At 38.5% G+C, this 15,010-nt stretch overlaps 1 protein-coding gene across 1 annotated transcript in view; it reads left to right on the top strand.

Annotated features, from left to right (window-relative positions):
- LOC136874668 (dystrophin) overlaps positions 1 to 8,592 on the top strand; it is a 174,470-nt gene extending 165,878 nt beyond the window's left edge. Inside the window, exon 11 of the mRNA XM_067148302.2 lies at positions 7,881 to 8,592. Within this exon, the coding sequence (XP_067004403.2) occupies positions 7,881 to 8,026 (146 nt within the window). The 3' untranslated portion in view covers positions 8,027 to 8,592. The remainder of the gene's footprint in view (positions 1 to 7,880) is intronic.
- The last annotated feature ends 6,418 nt before the right edge of the window (positions 8,593 to 15,010 follow it).

Here is a 15,010-nt window from a genome sequence, read left to right as displayed (position 1 = left end):
TTTACGAGGGGTATGGTGATCGGGCTGAGAAGGGCAGGTTGGTCGCTTCGTCAAATCGCAGCCGATACCCATAGGGATGTGTCCACGGTGCAGCGCCTGTGGCGAAGATGGTTGGCGCAGGGACATGTGGCACGTGCGAGGGGTCCAGGCGCAGCCCGAGTGACGTCAGCACGCGAGGATCGGCGCATCCGCCGCCAAGCGGTGGCAGCCCCACACGCCACGTCAACCGCCATTCTTCAGCATGTGCAAGACACCCTGGCTGTTCCAATATCGACCAGAACAATTTCCCGTCGATTGGTTGAAGGAGGCCTGCACTCCCGGCGTCCGCTCAGAAGACTACCATTGACTCCACAGCATAGACGTGCACGCCTGGCATGGTGGCGGGCTAGAGCGACTTGGATGAGGGAATGGCGGAACGTCGTGTTCTCCGATGAGTCACGCTTCTGTTCTGTCAGTGATAGTCACCGCAGACGAGTGTGGCGTCGGCGTGGAGAAAGGTTAAATCCGGCAGTAACTGTGGAGCGCCCTACCGCTAGACAACGCGGCATCATGGTTTGGGGCGCTATTGCGTATGATTCCACGTCACCTCTAGTGCGTATTCAAGGCACGTTAAATGCCCACCGCTACGTGCAGCATGTGCTGCGGCCGGTGGCACTCCCGTACCTTCAGGGGCTGCCCAATGTTCTGTTTCAGCAGGATAATGCCCGCCCACACACTGCTTGCATCTCCCAACAGGCTCTACGAGGTGTACAGATGCTTCCGTGGCCAGCGTACTCTCCGGATCTCTCACCAATCGAACACGTGTGGGATCTCATTGGACGCCGTTTGCAAACTCTGCCCCAGCCTCGTACGGACGACCAACTGTGGCAAATGGTTGACAGAGAATGGAGAACCATCCCTCAGGACACCATCCGCACTCTTATTGACTCTGTACCTCGACGTGTTTCTGCGTGCATCGCCGCTCGCGGTGGTCCTACATCCTACTGAGTCGATGCCGTGCGCATTGTGTAACCTGCATATCGGTTTGAAATAAACATCAATTATTCATCCGTGCCGTCTCTGTTTTTTCCCCAACTTTCATCCCTTTCGAACCACTCCTTCTTGGTGTTGCATTTGCTCTGTCAGTCAGTGTATATTGTATTTATCTTGTACATATATATATATATATATATTAGTTTAAGCAAAGACATATTTTATACACTAATTTTAAGACCTTCAACGTAATATTTTAGACATACAGTTGCAATATTGTACAGAATGACATATACGCCAGTTCACGCTAAGACGTGCCCCATTTGTATGCGACTAAATGTACATCATCATATAGCATTCCTTTAACAACACAATCAGGTGGTCGAGCAGCTGCTGGGGTATAGCCTCCCATTCTTGCAGCAGTGCCTGTCGGAGCACCTGAAGTGTCCTAGGGGTTTGAAGACTTGCAGCGATACGTCGACTGAGAGCATCCCAGACGTGCTCGATGGTGTTTAGGTCTGGAGAACAGGCAGGCCACTCCATTCACTGGATATCTTCTGTTTCACGGTACTCCTCCACGATGGCAGCTCGGTGGAGCCGTGTGTTATCATCCATCAGAAGGAAGGTGGGATCCACTGCACCCCTGAAAAGGTGGACATACTGGTGCAAAATGAAGTCCCGATACACCTGACCTGTTACAGTTCCTCTGTCAAAGACGTGCAGTGGTGTACCTGCACCAATCATAATCCCACCCCACACCATTAAACCACTACCTCCATACAGGTCCCTTTCAAGGACATTACGGGGTTGGTATCTGGTTCCTGGTTCACGCCAGATGAGAACCCGGCGAGAATCACTGTTCAGACTATACCTCGACTCGTCTGTGAACATAACCTGGGACCACTGTTCCAATGACCATGTACTGTGTTCTTGACACCAGGCTTTACGAGCTCTCCTGTGAACAGGGGTCAGTGGAATGCACCTTGCAGGTCTCTGGGCGAATAAACCATGTCTGTTCAGTCATCTTTAGACTGTGTGTCTGGAGACAAGTGTTCCAGTGGCTGTGGCAAGGTCCCGAGCAAGGCTACCTGCACTACTCCGTGGCCGTCTGATGGTGAGATATCGGTCTTCTTGTGGTGTTGTACACTGCGGACGTCCCCGTACTGCAGCGCCTGGACACGTTTCCTGTCTGCTGGAATCGTTGCCATAGTCTTGAGATCACACTTTGTGGAACACGGAGGGCCCGTGCTACGACCTGCTGTGTTTGACCAGCCTCCAGTCGCCGTATTATTCTACCCCTCATGAAGTCATTAATATGTGTTCGTTGAGCCATTTTCCACACAGTCACCATTAGCACATCTGCAAACATCTGTACACTTACTCGCTGCACCGTACTCTGACATGCACCAACACACCTATGCGTATTTGGACTGCTGCCAGCGCCACCGTGCGACGACCGCAGGTCAAATGCACCACATGGTCATACCCCGAGGTGATTTAAAACCGCAAACTGCCCACCATAGCATTGTTTCACCATGTATCAGAATTATCCCTAATTTCTGAGCATGAGTGTACTTACCAAGTTATTAACAAGTAAGTTAACTAAAGAACTAGACAACAATTTGCCAGAGGAGCAATTTGGTTTCCATAAAGGCAGAAGCACACTACACGCAATAAAAAACCTGATAGATGATTTAGAAGAATCTTTAAGACATCCAAAAGGGAAGCTGTACTGTGTATTTATTGCTTATCAAAAGCTTTTGATCTGCTAGACAGACAACTACTCTTTCAGAAACTCGAAAAAATTCTTGGGAAAATACATCCACTGGTTAAATTATTAAGAAATATTCTAGCATTCAACTATGTAATTACTAATGATTCCACATCAAGCTCGTCTGAGATGATTCACAATAAACAAAGAAAATAATAAGATCCACGTTTTCAATACTATATATTACGTGAAAATTTCTACATTATCTGTTAAATCATCTCGTTTATGAACTTCTGGTACCGGTTTCGACAAAACTATATGTCATCATCAACCTAGGACAAATTATACAAAGACAATAAAATACATTGATCGTGGCTCTTATAGTAATATCATAATAGTAATTTAGAAAATATACATGTTAAAACTAAAATAATATTTACATATATATATAAGCTGATAGTCATTAATACAATGGTGGTCGTTTTTTATAAGGTGTACACCGTAGTAATTATAATTAAAAAGAATGGCATGTTAAAAGAAAATTTGGTTTTTGTACTATATAGCCTATTTGTAGTAAAATATAATTATCATTGATGGTTATGAATTTCATGTTTTTGGTCCGTATTGAACAATATATAAGTAATAATAATAATAATAATAACTTAAATGTTTCCACCTTTTCAATATAATATATTCACAAAATTACAAAATTATACGGTACTAGTTTCGACCCATCTAGGGGTCATCATCAGCCGTATTGGAGCAAAGATACTTTATTCTTTGTTAAAAACCTCTGATTATGTATATTCCTTGTATTATTAACTATTACCATAACATCTCATTTCACTTGTTATTCTTTAAAATAATATTGTCTTAGGATTTCGCCACAAATGATCTTTGCTCCAATACGGCTGATGATGACCCCTAGATGGGTCGAAACTAGTACCGTATAATTTTGTAATTTTGTGAATATATTGTATTGAAAAGGTGGAAACATTTAAGTTATTATTATTATTACTTATATAATTATCAGCTTTTGCTCTGTCGTATTTTTATGTGTTGAACAGTCTGGTTCATTTTTAAAGAGGTGTTATAGCCATGTTTGACATGCTAAAAGAAGTAAACAAACACTTAGTCATAAGTTGTTCCTCACGAGTATATGCACAATAAAATTGAAATAATAAATAAAGAGGTTCAACCTTTTCAGTACAAAAGAATAAGAAATGCAGTGATTACATTCTTATTTAATAATAGGTGGAAGTGGTACCGGTTTCGACCCTAGTCAAGGTCATCATCAGCCGGTTAAAACATGAAAAACAATGCATAGGAAAAAGAAAATAAAAGATCAAGTTCACTCCGGATCAGTAGAAGAGCCGATATAAAAATGACGGGGGTAGACACTGTAAAATTCAGAAGAAGTAAAATGTAAGTCACTTAAAAGGAACAGTGCATAATTTTCTGAACGGCAGTATGGCACATGCAGTATTCAGCAAAGTCTTATAATGTTTATGAAAAGCGGAGAACGGTTAAATGAGCTAGCTTGTATACACTGTCAGGCACAAAGTCATAACACAATCGAACACATATGAAGATCCATAATCGTGCTGAAGATGAGTAGATCAATTGAAGTAACTTGCCAGCTCCCGGTGATCAGCGCGATATATTCAACATCAGGCACTGTGGTTTCAAACGCCAACGTAAAATGAAGAATAGCTTAATGATCTAGTATTTGCTTCGGTTGCGGGAATGTAAGTATATATAGATACATATAATATAATTCAATATAATTGAATAAGTAATTATTGTGATCCTGTAGAATTTTTGGAACAGTTGACGTGAAAAAAACATAGTAAAAAGCGCAATACCGGAAACAAATGAAAACATATATGCACAGTGCGCTATTTTTTAAAATGTAAAAAATTCAGGTCGTGATTGAAGTAGTCGAAGTTGGCGCAAGGCAAGAGTTAAATTTGAATGAGAAGAACCAAAATGAAGGTGGCATTGGGGCCTTTTTTTTTTTTTTTTTGAGGTGAAAAGAAAAGATAGGATAAATTAATAGAGGAATAGTGGAATAAGAAAAGAATAAAAGAGATTGAAGTTAAACAGTGTTGAGGTTGGATAAGATAGGGAGATGGAGGGGTAGTTTAGGGTGAGTTATTGGAGGTAGAAAATGTGGGTAGGAACTTTATAAGGCATGGAAAATAGAATTGGGGTTTTGAAATTTATTTTTCCTATGCATTGTTTTTTTACAGGTGGTACATTTGATCCTATAAACTCCTGATTTTAAAAAACTGCTGGTCTTGTTGATGTGTGAAGTATTGTATAAAACGTTCATGTTCTTATTGTTGGTTTTGAAGGCTATTTTAACGCCTTGTTTCTTAAAGATGTTGGTTAACTTGTAGATATCATTGTTGAACGTGAAGGTGGAAAATGTTAGAGGTAAAAAAAACCTACATCGGGCAAACCGGGAGAAACTTCATTATCAGATACCACGAGCACACTAACGCAATAAAATACAACAAGTTTTCAGCCATCGGCCAACACATGCAAGATTATAACCATAATTTCACCAATATTGAACAAGACATGGACATCCTCGTATTAGCAAACAAGGGCCCTTTACTCAACATAATGGAAAATTACTACATACACCTAGACCAATACTTTAATGCCAGTCACAATCTCAATGAAATCTCAGAGAAACCCAACATACTCTTCGATCTATTTATCACTTTCCTCAGAAACAATAATGCAGCCAACCTAAACTCAATCCTAAATTTAATCAAAGGTACTTTTCCAAGACAGTTACACTTTCTCCCGCACCCTTCAGCCCCACCTTAAGCCCTCTTCCTAAGCCATATTTCATTTCAATACAAGAACTTACTGATTTCCATGATTATAATTTTTACAACACCCCATTTATACTTTATTCTTTGTTAAAAACCTCTTAGTATGTATATTCCTTGTATTATTAACTATTACCATAACATCTCATTTCACTTGTTATTCTTTAAAATAACATTTTCTTAGGATTTCGCCACAAATGATCTTTGCTCCAATACGGCTGATGATGACCCCTAGATGGGTCGAAACTAGTACCGTGTAATTTATAATTTTGTGAATATATTGTAGTATTGAAAAGGTGGAAACGTTTACGTTGTTATTATTATTACTTATATATTATTCTCAGTTTAATACGGACCAAAAACATGAAATTCATAACCATCAACAAGGAAATATTGATATTCTGCTTCTTAAATATGTTTGTAATTTTATGAATATTGCAATTGAAAGTAAAAGTTAAAACTTTTTTAGATTTATTAGTTTCTTTAAGTAGGTTGGATTTTGGGCGATGACTGAACTTACTAATTATACTTTCTATAAAATTCTTATTGTAACCAATATGAAATGCTATATTGCGTATAGCGTTTAATTCTTTATTAAGGTCTGATTTCAAATAACTGTGAATACAGGTTAACTGCATGCAGTAATGTTTCTTAGAATACTTCGTGACGCCGCAAGGGTTGGCATTTTTTTAATTGCAATTTGGCGGTTAATTTGAAAGCACATAATTTGAAGTCCGATTGTTGCGTCCCAACGACTTCGAATTAACAAAGTTTTACTGTATACGTGTTAATATTTTGATCAGAAATATACTGTAAGTTTAATTTTGCTAGAGGTTTTATGAAGTTTCCAGTGCTTGTATAGTTTCAAAATTCCCCATGAATGTGGAGTTACGGTGTATTTGAAGCTAACGTTCTGATACTGAAGGTATTTGTAGAGTGGTATTTATATTTACAGTAGTTCCTTTTTTCTATGATACAACAAATGTATGTTGAATTAATATTTTTTGGGTGCAGTAATTGGTTCCAAGCTTTAGTATGGTTGAATGAAATTCAAGTGTATTTTTTATTATATTTACAAGTTCCTAAACTGTATTTTTAAGTGTTTTATGATTATTTTTACAGAAGTGTGTGCCTTGTTTTATTGTTTTGGATAGACTAGCATTTTTAGGTCGTCGGTCATTTTTACTTTCTCATTAATACCATCTACTGTTTTCATATGGAAGTGTTTGGATCCAGATACAGGTAGTTTTATAATTTGTGTTACGCTTCATTATTTGTATAAGTTTAGAGTTTATTTTCGACAGGTTTTGGATAATTTCATGTGAAACTGTATATGATATTTTTTACTTTTTCCGTGAATTTGTTTAACAGGATCTTCAATCCTTATTTGTTTAAAATTTCATGTATATTGTATGAAGCAATTTATGTTTGGGAAACAAAAGTAAAAACATACTTTTAAAATGTTAATATTATGTAACATTTTGTAATGCGTTGCTATAACGATAAGATAGTATAATTATGGAATGATATTCTGCAGAATGAGCTGTCCTTAAGTTCAAATTCAACTTTACCTATTCTGAAACTGGGAGGGGAGTCATTAAAGATTCCATTTCAATTAGTCAAAAAGCCTAGTTTCCAGTTTTACATGGACTTCGAATAACACCATTATGCATTGACCGGCAATCGAGCCCAGTCCTTTATGAGGAGGTAGTGATAACATCACTGAGCTAACACGCTCCCTCAAACAGTCAATTTATCAATATTTATCTTGACAAATCGCTGTTAATTTGATTATTCCTAAGAAACTGTTCATTGAAATGTCTCATTCGATTGTTTCAGCAGAATCACTCATTCGATTGGAGTAAATGAATGTTAAAATAATCATTTTTCATTCGATTATTTCAAAAGCATTCACTATTCAGTTGCCTCGAAAAAATAATTGAATGGAAACATTCACTATTTGATTGCCTCATTGATTCAAATTTACTTTTGGATGAATAATAGAAAAATAATAAAATAACCAAACAAAAAAATACTCTATTCGATTGCCACATTCATTTGAATGAACAATCTAAAAAAATAATCAAATAGAAAAATAATTGTATAAAATGAAATAATCGAATAAGCGATTATTTTGTATTCAATTATCCCATCACTACAACAGTCCTAACTCCAGATTAGTGGTAAGTGATCGGTCAGTCAGAACAACCCTTACCTTACCTTATCTACTTGTGCAGCCTGTGGTTTCCCTTCCTCTTCCACACAATATTTGTGTTAAAAATAGGTACTTTTCTTGAATTTGTTTTGTTACCATACTGGAATGAATATTTATTATGTTTGGTTTATTTTAGAATCATTCAATAGCAAGGACAATGCCCAGCTTCAAAAAGCTGCAACAGAGATGGAAAACTTGTTGGCTGGCCTCATTGATGGTGTAGAACAACGCAAGAAGCTGTCAAATGGAAGTTCCTTAACAGATCAAAAAGCTTGGACATGACATCTTATAACAGCACGAGACCAAGTTTGAGAATTGTTATTCTTACAAACCCTGTTCCAAAGATTTATTCATTGAACCTAAATGAATGAACAGAAGTCAGATTGTAGATGTATAATATACAGTGAAACCTCGTTAGTGCATTCCTCATTAACAGGTTTTCCCGCTTAGCACGTCGTAAATTCGAAGTCCCGATTCTCTTCGTATTAAATCTATATAAAAATACCTCTCTTATCACGTCACAAATTTTTGCTATTACCGCTTAATATGATCACATTTTTCCTAGCCTTGAAAATGTTTTCATCCCTTGCGAAACAAACGTGATTTCCAACTCGGGTAAGATCCGTCACCACAGTTGCGTGATAATGGAAAAATGCCTCAGGAATGTTCAATTTTGCCTGCCAGTTAGCAGTAAGATTGATGAATAACACATTGAGTCTATTTGTGTTTGTATTTCGCATTCCATTCAGAAATTAGAAATTTATTTTGTGTTGAGTGGTACAGTGAAGTTTTTTCGCATGATACAGTAGACTATATCTGGATTGGGAACATAATTGTGTGAAATTAACTAGCGTGGTGCATATTTGTCTTGTGATAGCCTAGGTATGGATTCGGGAAAGGTGAAATTCTTTTCTAATGAAGACAACATTAAAATCTTTCAGAAAGTGGACTAGCATCCGCATGCCGCACATACCTGCCAACCCTTCCGATTTACTCGGAAACTTTCCATTTTTTAACTTGTCTTCCGATTTTCCGATTTATTTTTTATTTCTTCCTATTTTTGACCAATATAACCTCGAGTACGGTCAATACTCTTCCCCTAGGATAAAGGGTAAATTCTGATGTGCTTGTGTACTTTACCCAGCCTCATTTTCAAGCGTATTTTTTAATGCTTTATTTCGCGAGTGTATCGTCCGTCGCCTTAGTGTATCGTGTTTTCTGTTCGCTACAGCAGCTTGCGTGCTGTATGACTGGGGATTCGGGATGGCAATTGTCCTACAAGCAAGAGAGGGTAGTGCGCGCTAGCGACTCAATCAGGACGAAAGAATGAGTTTCTTATTGTTTGGTTCGTGCATATTAACATCGTTTCTGTGCATAATTTTGTTATAGAGTTGTAGGTGACATATTTTTGTAGCGGTTCTGTGCTTTTCCCCGTGTCAAAGTCGTATGTTAATAATGTATGAGACATACCGATCTGTTTTGTATGTGGTAGTTTTGTGTATTTCAGTGCATTTTTATTCATTCTTACTTCTCACTTTTAATGAGTTGAATGTTTTTCAGGAAGCTGTTTCGGTGACAATTTCTGCTATTTTCTCTTCATGTTATGGCCAAAAACAAAGTAACAAGTTATCTCTAAGTGTTCGGAGATAGGCCTACCTATAGAATTAAATTTCAGTTCATTTTACAGTCTAATAAAGGAAACTATAAGCTTTCCTTTTTGCTTGTGTCATTGTGATATAAATACAGTGGAACCTCAATGTCTCGAATCACCACGGGGAACAATTTTATTTGGAGTTATCAAAATTTCGTGAGATAGAGAATACCGTTTATGTGCATGTATAGCACATAATAACTACGGGCTTTTACTGAATACATTCTTTTTTATGCTTATGATGCTTGTTGTTTTAAGGGGCCTAACATCGAAGGTCATCGGCCCTACATTATTTTTAACAGTACTTAATAATATACAAAGAAACTATTTTACGGCGTCACTTTAATTATAACACTTTATAGTAACTTTTTAGAAGACAATACAGTACATACAATAGTGAAACAAGAAACATAGCTCCGTTAACACCTTTGGAAAAAAAAAAAAATCCGTTAGTCTCTTTTGTTTGTTGCGGTTAAACTTTCCTCTCTTCACGTTGAAATGTCTCATCAATACCATGCAGCAGAGTTTTGTAAGTGGAGCTTGTCATCTGCGACTTCTGGGCTAGCTTTCGTACGTGACCAGTAATTAATTGACACCCGAGAAAGAGCAAGGCTTTGCTGATTTTCCGATCACTAGAAGTTCGAGTTTTTCTGTTCCCGTCATATTTGTTCCCAGCATCACTGTAACCCTTTTTTACTTGTTAACTGTTCCTCACAAACCACAAATGCTGTATTGCACAGTTAATGTTGCACAAAATTCAAGTTGCAGAGTATTTTTCGCTTCAAGGGAGGAAATGTTTGCTTCAAGAAATCAAGAAATTTGTGTAACCGAATTTCGAGTAATAGAGAAATAAATACAGGCGGCTGGAAAATTTAAGTTGCTTAGAGATACTGATAATTCGAGTAATGGGGGTTCGAGATTTTGAGGTTTGACTGTATTATTCATCGTATGTATGTGTCATAAAGGAGAGTGATTAGGTACATTTTCATGTAACCATTTTTATGTTTTTTTTGTTTAAGATTTTAAATTCAGTGGTCAATTCACATTGTAACTGTAGATATATATGCCTTTCATCCTGTCCTTTTTCCACTTAGACTATGGCGCAATATATGTGATGAAATCCAAGAATTAAAAATCTTCCTATTTTTTATTTTGAAAAGTTGGCAGTTGCATCTTTAAGCATGCAGAGGTCGCGAATGTTGAACTCGCACCTTCGAGTTTTGACGTGATCGAAGTTTTTCAGAATGGCGACCAAAGTCATTCTGTCGCAGTCGCACATAGACGAATAACTTCCAATTCATTGTTTCATAACCCACTGCTCTGAAATAGGCTTCTGCTAATATTTGTTTTAGAAAAGTGATATCTGCAATAATACTTGGCTATTTTTATTGGCCCGCATGCATATGTTTTCATATTTGTTGTTTGGTGTTTTTCACACTGTTCAATGCACTTATTTTACAAGCCCCAGCAGAAAAGGTTTTCATATTTGTTCTCTTGTGTTTTTCACACCTTTTAATACTTTTCTCTCATCTTGAGAAAGGGTAGATATAGTTTTCACTGTACTCGCGGATACACGACGTAGGTACCAACTGATGAGCCCACCCTAGCACATGAGGGCGAAACGCTGGCAACCAGGAATGAGTTAGCTGGAAAATTTATAATGTCCAATAACGGACCATTTATATTGGAATGCCTTCATGTCGGAAAAAATCGTATCTAGTGTATCTAGGTTTTACTATATTCCCTTGAGCATTTCTGTTTCTCTGCACCATTTTTGTTTTCCGTGGTATGTGGTTTTGTCGTACTAATAACTGTTATTGTGGTGATGCCATAAACTTTTATTCCAGGAATTCACAGCAGAACCTGCTGTAAAGTAAAAGTTCGAAGTATTGTATATAAGCTGAAGCTATGGGAGACACTAGTTGATAGTTAATTCATCTCTATTTATTACATAAGTTGCAGAATATCAAACCTCCTAAGAATGTCTGCCATTTTCTTTACTATGTGTGTTAGGAAGTACCGGATGTCCACAATTAAAGTTATGGTATTCAGCGCGGTTCAGCACGGCCTGTAAAGATCGTAGGAGTCTGAAATTTCATAGATATGCTAACTAAGCAATGTGGTTGTGAATTATGCCACCAAAATTATTAGTTCCAAGTTTTGCCACCAGGTGAAAATATGGTGCCCTAAGCAATGGTAGGGGTCACAGAAAAAGGTCAGGAAAGATCCAACACATGTTAACGGTGGTCCTGGGAGGTTTATTAGCATTCATCGTTACAAACACTGGTCAATATGGCCACGTAACTCGGCAACGTGCAGCATATCTGGTGAAATCAGAGCAACATGTTGTCATGTGCTAGCCTTTAGATCAGGCAGAGTCCGGACATGTCCCTGATAAACACAATCTTTCAAATATCCCTACAACCAGAAGTCACATGGATTTAGGTTGGGGGACTTCGAAGGCCGTGCATCTGGAAAATGCCTAGAAATAATGTGGTCGTTACTGAAGGTTTCTCAAAGCAATTCTTTCACCTGGCAAGCAATATGTGGTGTTGCCCAAATAACGGGGTGGTCATAGTTGCGTTTCTGCAAAGCTGGAATCACGTGTTGCACAAGAAGGTCTCTATAACGTGCAGTTGCCGCTGTACACCTAACGCCCATGAGGGATCATCTCCTCAAAGGAAAATGGACCAAGAATGAAGGAGCTTGTAAAACCACACCAAAAAGTCATGTAAGCTGAATGCAATGGTTGTTCCTGCACAACGTTTGGAGGAGTCAAACGCCATACGTGACAGTTCTGTGCATTCACTGCACCCTCCAGAGTAAAATGTGCCTCGTCAGTCCACAGAATATTCCCCGGCCACATGTTGTCCACTTCCATGCGTGCCAGAAACCGAAGGGCAAAGTCACGGCGTTGTGTAACATCTTGGGGTTTCAGTTTGTGAACAGTATGAAGTTTGTAGGGTTACCCGTGTAAAATGCGCCACAAAATCTTGTGAACTGTTGAGCGTGGTAGCAACAATTCACATGACACAGCTCGAGCACTGGTTACAGAATTGGGAGAATGTTCTGCATGGTCTGCTACAGCTACAGCAACTTTGTGAACAACATCCATGGAGATGGGCTGCCATCCTCTCCCTTGTGCAACACCTAATTCACCTGTTTCCTCGAATTTCTTAATAATTTTCTTCAGCCCATTACGTGTCATGGGACCTCTTCTCCTCTGTTTCTGTTGGCGATATTCCCGCAATGCAGCATTGCTATTGCTGCCATTCTGATTAAACAACTTCACTAGTAGTGCACGGTCTCTCCATGTGAAACGTAATGCCTGTTGGGAAAAGTTCAACTTTCTTACATTACAACGAAGATTTGCTTCACAAAAGGAATCAACATGCGTCTCCAAGCAACAACCAAGGAACTGACACAATGCAATTCTACCGGAAGAACATTTCGACATCAGAGTTACGGAATATTGCACGTTCTGACCGATTACAGCGCCATATTTTCGCCTGGTGGCAAAACTTGGAACTAATAATTTTGTGGCATAATTCGCGAGCGCGTTGCTTAGTAAGCATATCTGAACAATATCAGACTTCTACGATCATTACAGCCCATGCTGTAGTGCTGAATACCATGGGCCGATTGCAGAAACGGCATTTAGACGATGTCTATGGTTAAACAATGCCTAAGTATGGCTGCCGCATTGCAGAGACGTTATTTATCACTTAGACACTGTCTAAAACCGATGTTCAACCGGTCATGTTTAAACACTGCCGAGAGCACTGTTTAACCTCAAATGACAGGAGTGAATCACAATCAGAGGTTATGTACCGTGAAATATGTGATTTGTATTATCATGTTGAGACGATTCTGGGAAGAAAGGTTAGTCCGACGGCCTCTCTGTGGGTCGCCCGCTGCTAAATCGCACCAATTCGTTTGACATGCACGGGGAGATAATAAAAAAATAAGGTTCCGCTTTACGAGAGACTTGTTTCTTGAGACTGACAAAGTGACAGGCTGGTAACTGTGAACTTGAATACAATTCTTGGCAATCGATATATTTTATTATATACATGGGGTAATTTCCATGGAATTGTAGGTCACTTCGACTACATACATATCACAATTACGTGTCCCGATTGTCTGAGGGCTGTCACATACATCAACCGGGAGAGATTCACTTATATTTACTGCCAAGTAAACACACATAATAGTGAAAACTAAAAAGTAGGTTGTATGGGATTTTTACATAAATAATCGCATAGGTTTTCGGCAATTATCAGATAGAAAAAGGCAAGTGGTGGTGATTATCGTTTAAAGAGGACCGGGGAAGAAGAGCCGTGGCCATAATAATAGCCCTAGTATTTGCCTGGTGTAAAAATGGGGAAACTACGGAAAACAATCTTCACGGCTGTCGATGATGCGTTTCGAATCTACGATCTCCAGAATGCAAGCTACATCTATATGGCCCGTACAACACACTCGGTTACACATTACTATTGCTTCATCTTTCCTTCGTCGAAGCTACCGTATTTATGAGTAGATTACGCTCACTGTAACAACATTATAATGAAAGCTACACTTCCCCGCACGGTGGCGTGGCGCTTTAGTGTCGATAATATTACGAGATTTAATTTGCACCGAAAGGGATACTCTTATCTGTGGGCAAGTCATGCTCAGCCATATTTGAGTAATGTGTAGGAAGACAAACAGCTGACTGGCGTTCGGCGCACGCACCGACGAATTTCATTGGTTGCGACAAGCAAAGAGTTACATGAAAGATACTTCAGTCTCCATTTTCAAACCAAAATTGAAACTTTAAGGGATGTCTAGTTAAACATCGACTGAACATTGTTTATGCAATGGAAGATCGTGAATGATTTAGACGTTGTTTAGGTAGACGATGCCTAAGGCTTAAAACTAGTCATCGTTTCTGCAATTGGCCCCATAACTTTAATTGTGGACACCAGGTACTAGTAAGACACTATCATTATTTCCAGTATTTATAGTGTTATTTGTAGTGGAGATTCGTGTTAGGAACAGATTATTTATCATAGGAATTCCACAATAAGAGTGACACTGTCCCTTTTATCTTCATGGATTTATGATATCTGCACCTTTACTCAAGTTTTTATTAGTTTTGTTCCTTAGCTGTTTTCATTCTAAGATTCAAAGTGATGCAAATGCTGAAAACCCCTGTTTTAATAGGATGCGGTGGCACTTCCTATACAATGTATGGGTTCTCAATGCTCTAACATTGCACATTTTGAAAATTAACATGTCCAGGAAGATGGAACCATGACTTGTTAGCCTTGTAAAGCAACATTGAGTTTCAAAAGTTTAAGTTACATATTTTATTCCAGTGATCTTAATGAGTTGTACTGACTGAGGAAACTGGAAAATATCTAGATGATGATTTGGCCTATGAAATAATCTCTCATGGTATCGTAAAGAAATAAAACATTAACCCTACTAGTCTTTTCTGTGTGGAATTGTTAGTTTGAAGGGCTATAAAAGCTGCTTCTAGTTAAAACACTGTATCCTATTAATACAGATATGTTCATGTACTATCATTGCAGCTTGTGAATCAACAAATGATGTATTTGCTGTATTGT

The sequence above is a fragment of the Anabrus simplex genome, chromosome 5 (genome assembly GCF_040414725.1).
Source record: "Anabrus simplex isolate iqAnaSimp1 chromosome 5, ASM4041472v1, whole genome shotgun sequence".
Lineage (NCBI taxonomy): Eukaryota > Metazoa > Arthropoda > Insecta > Orthoptera > Tettigoniidae > Anabrus > Anabrus simplex.
This window is presented reverse-complemented; position numbering and strand designations above follow the sequence as displayed.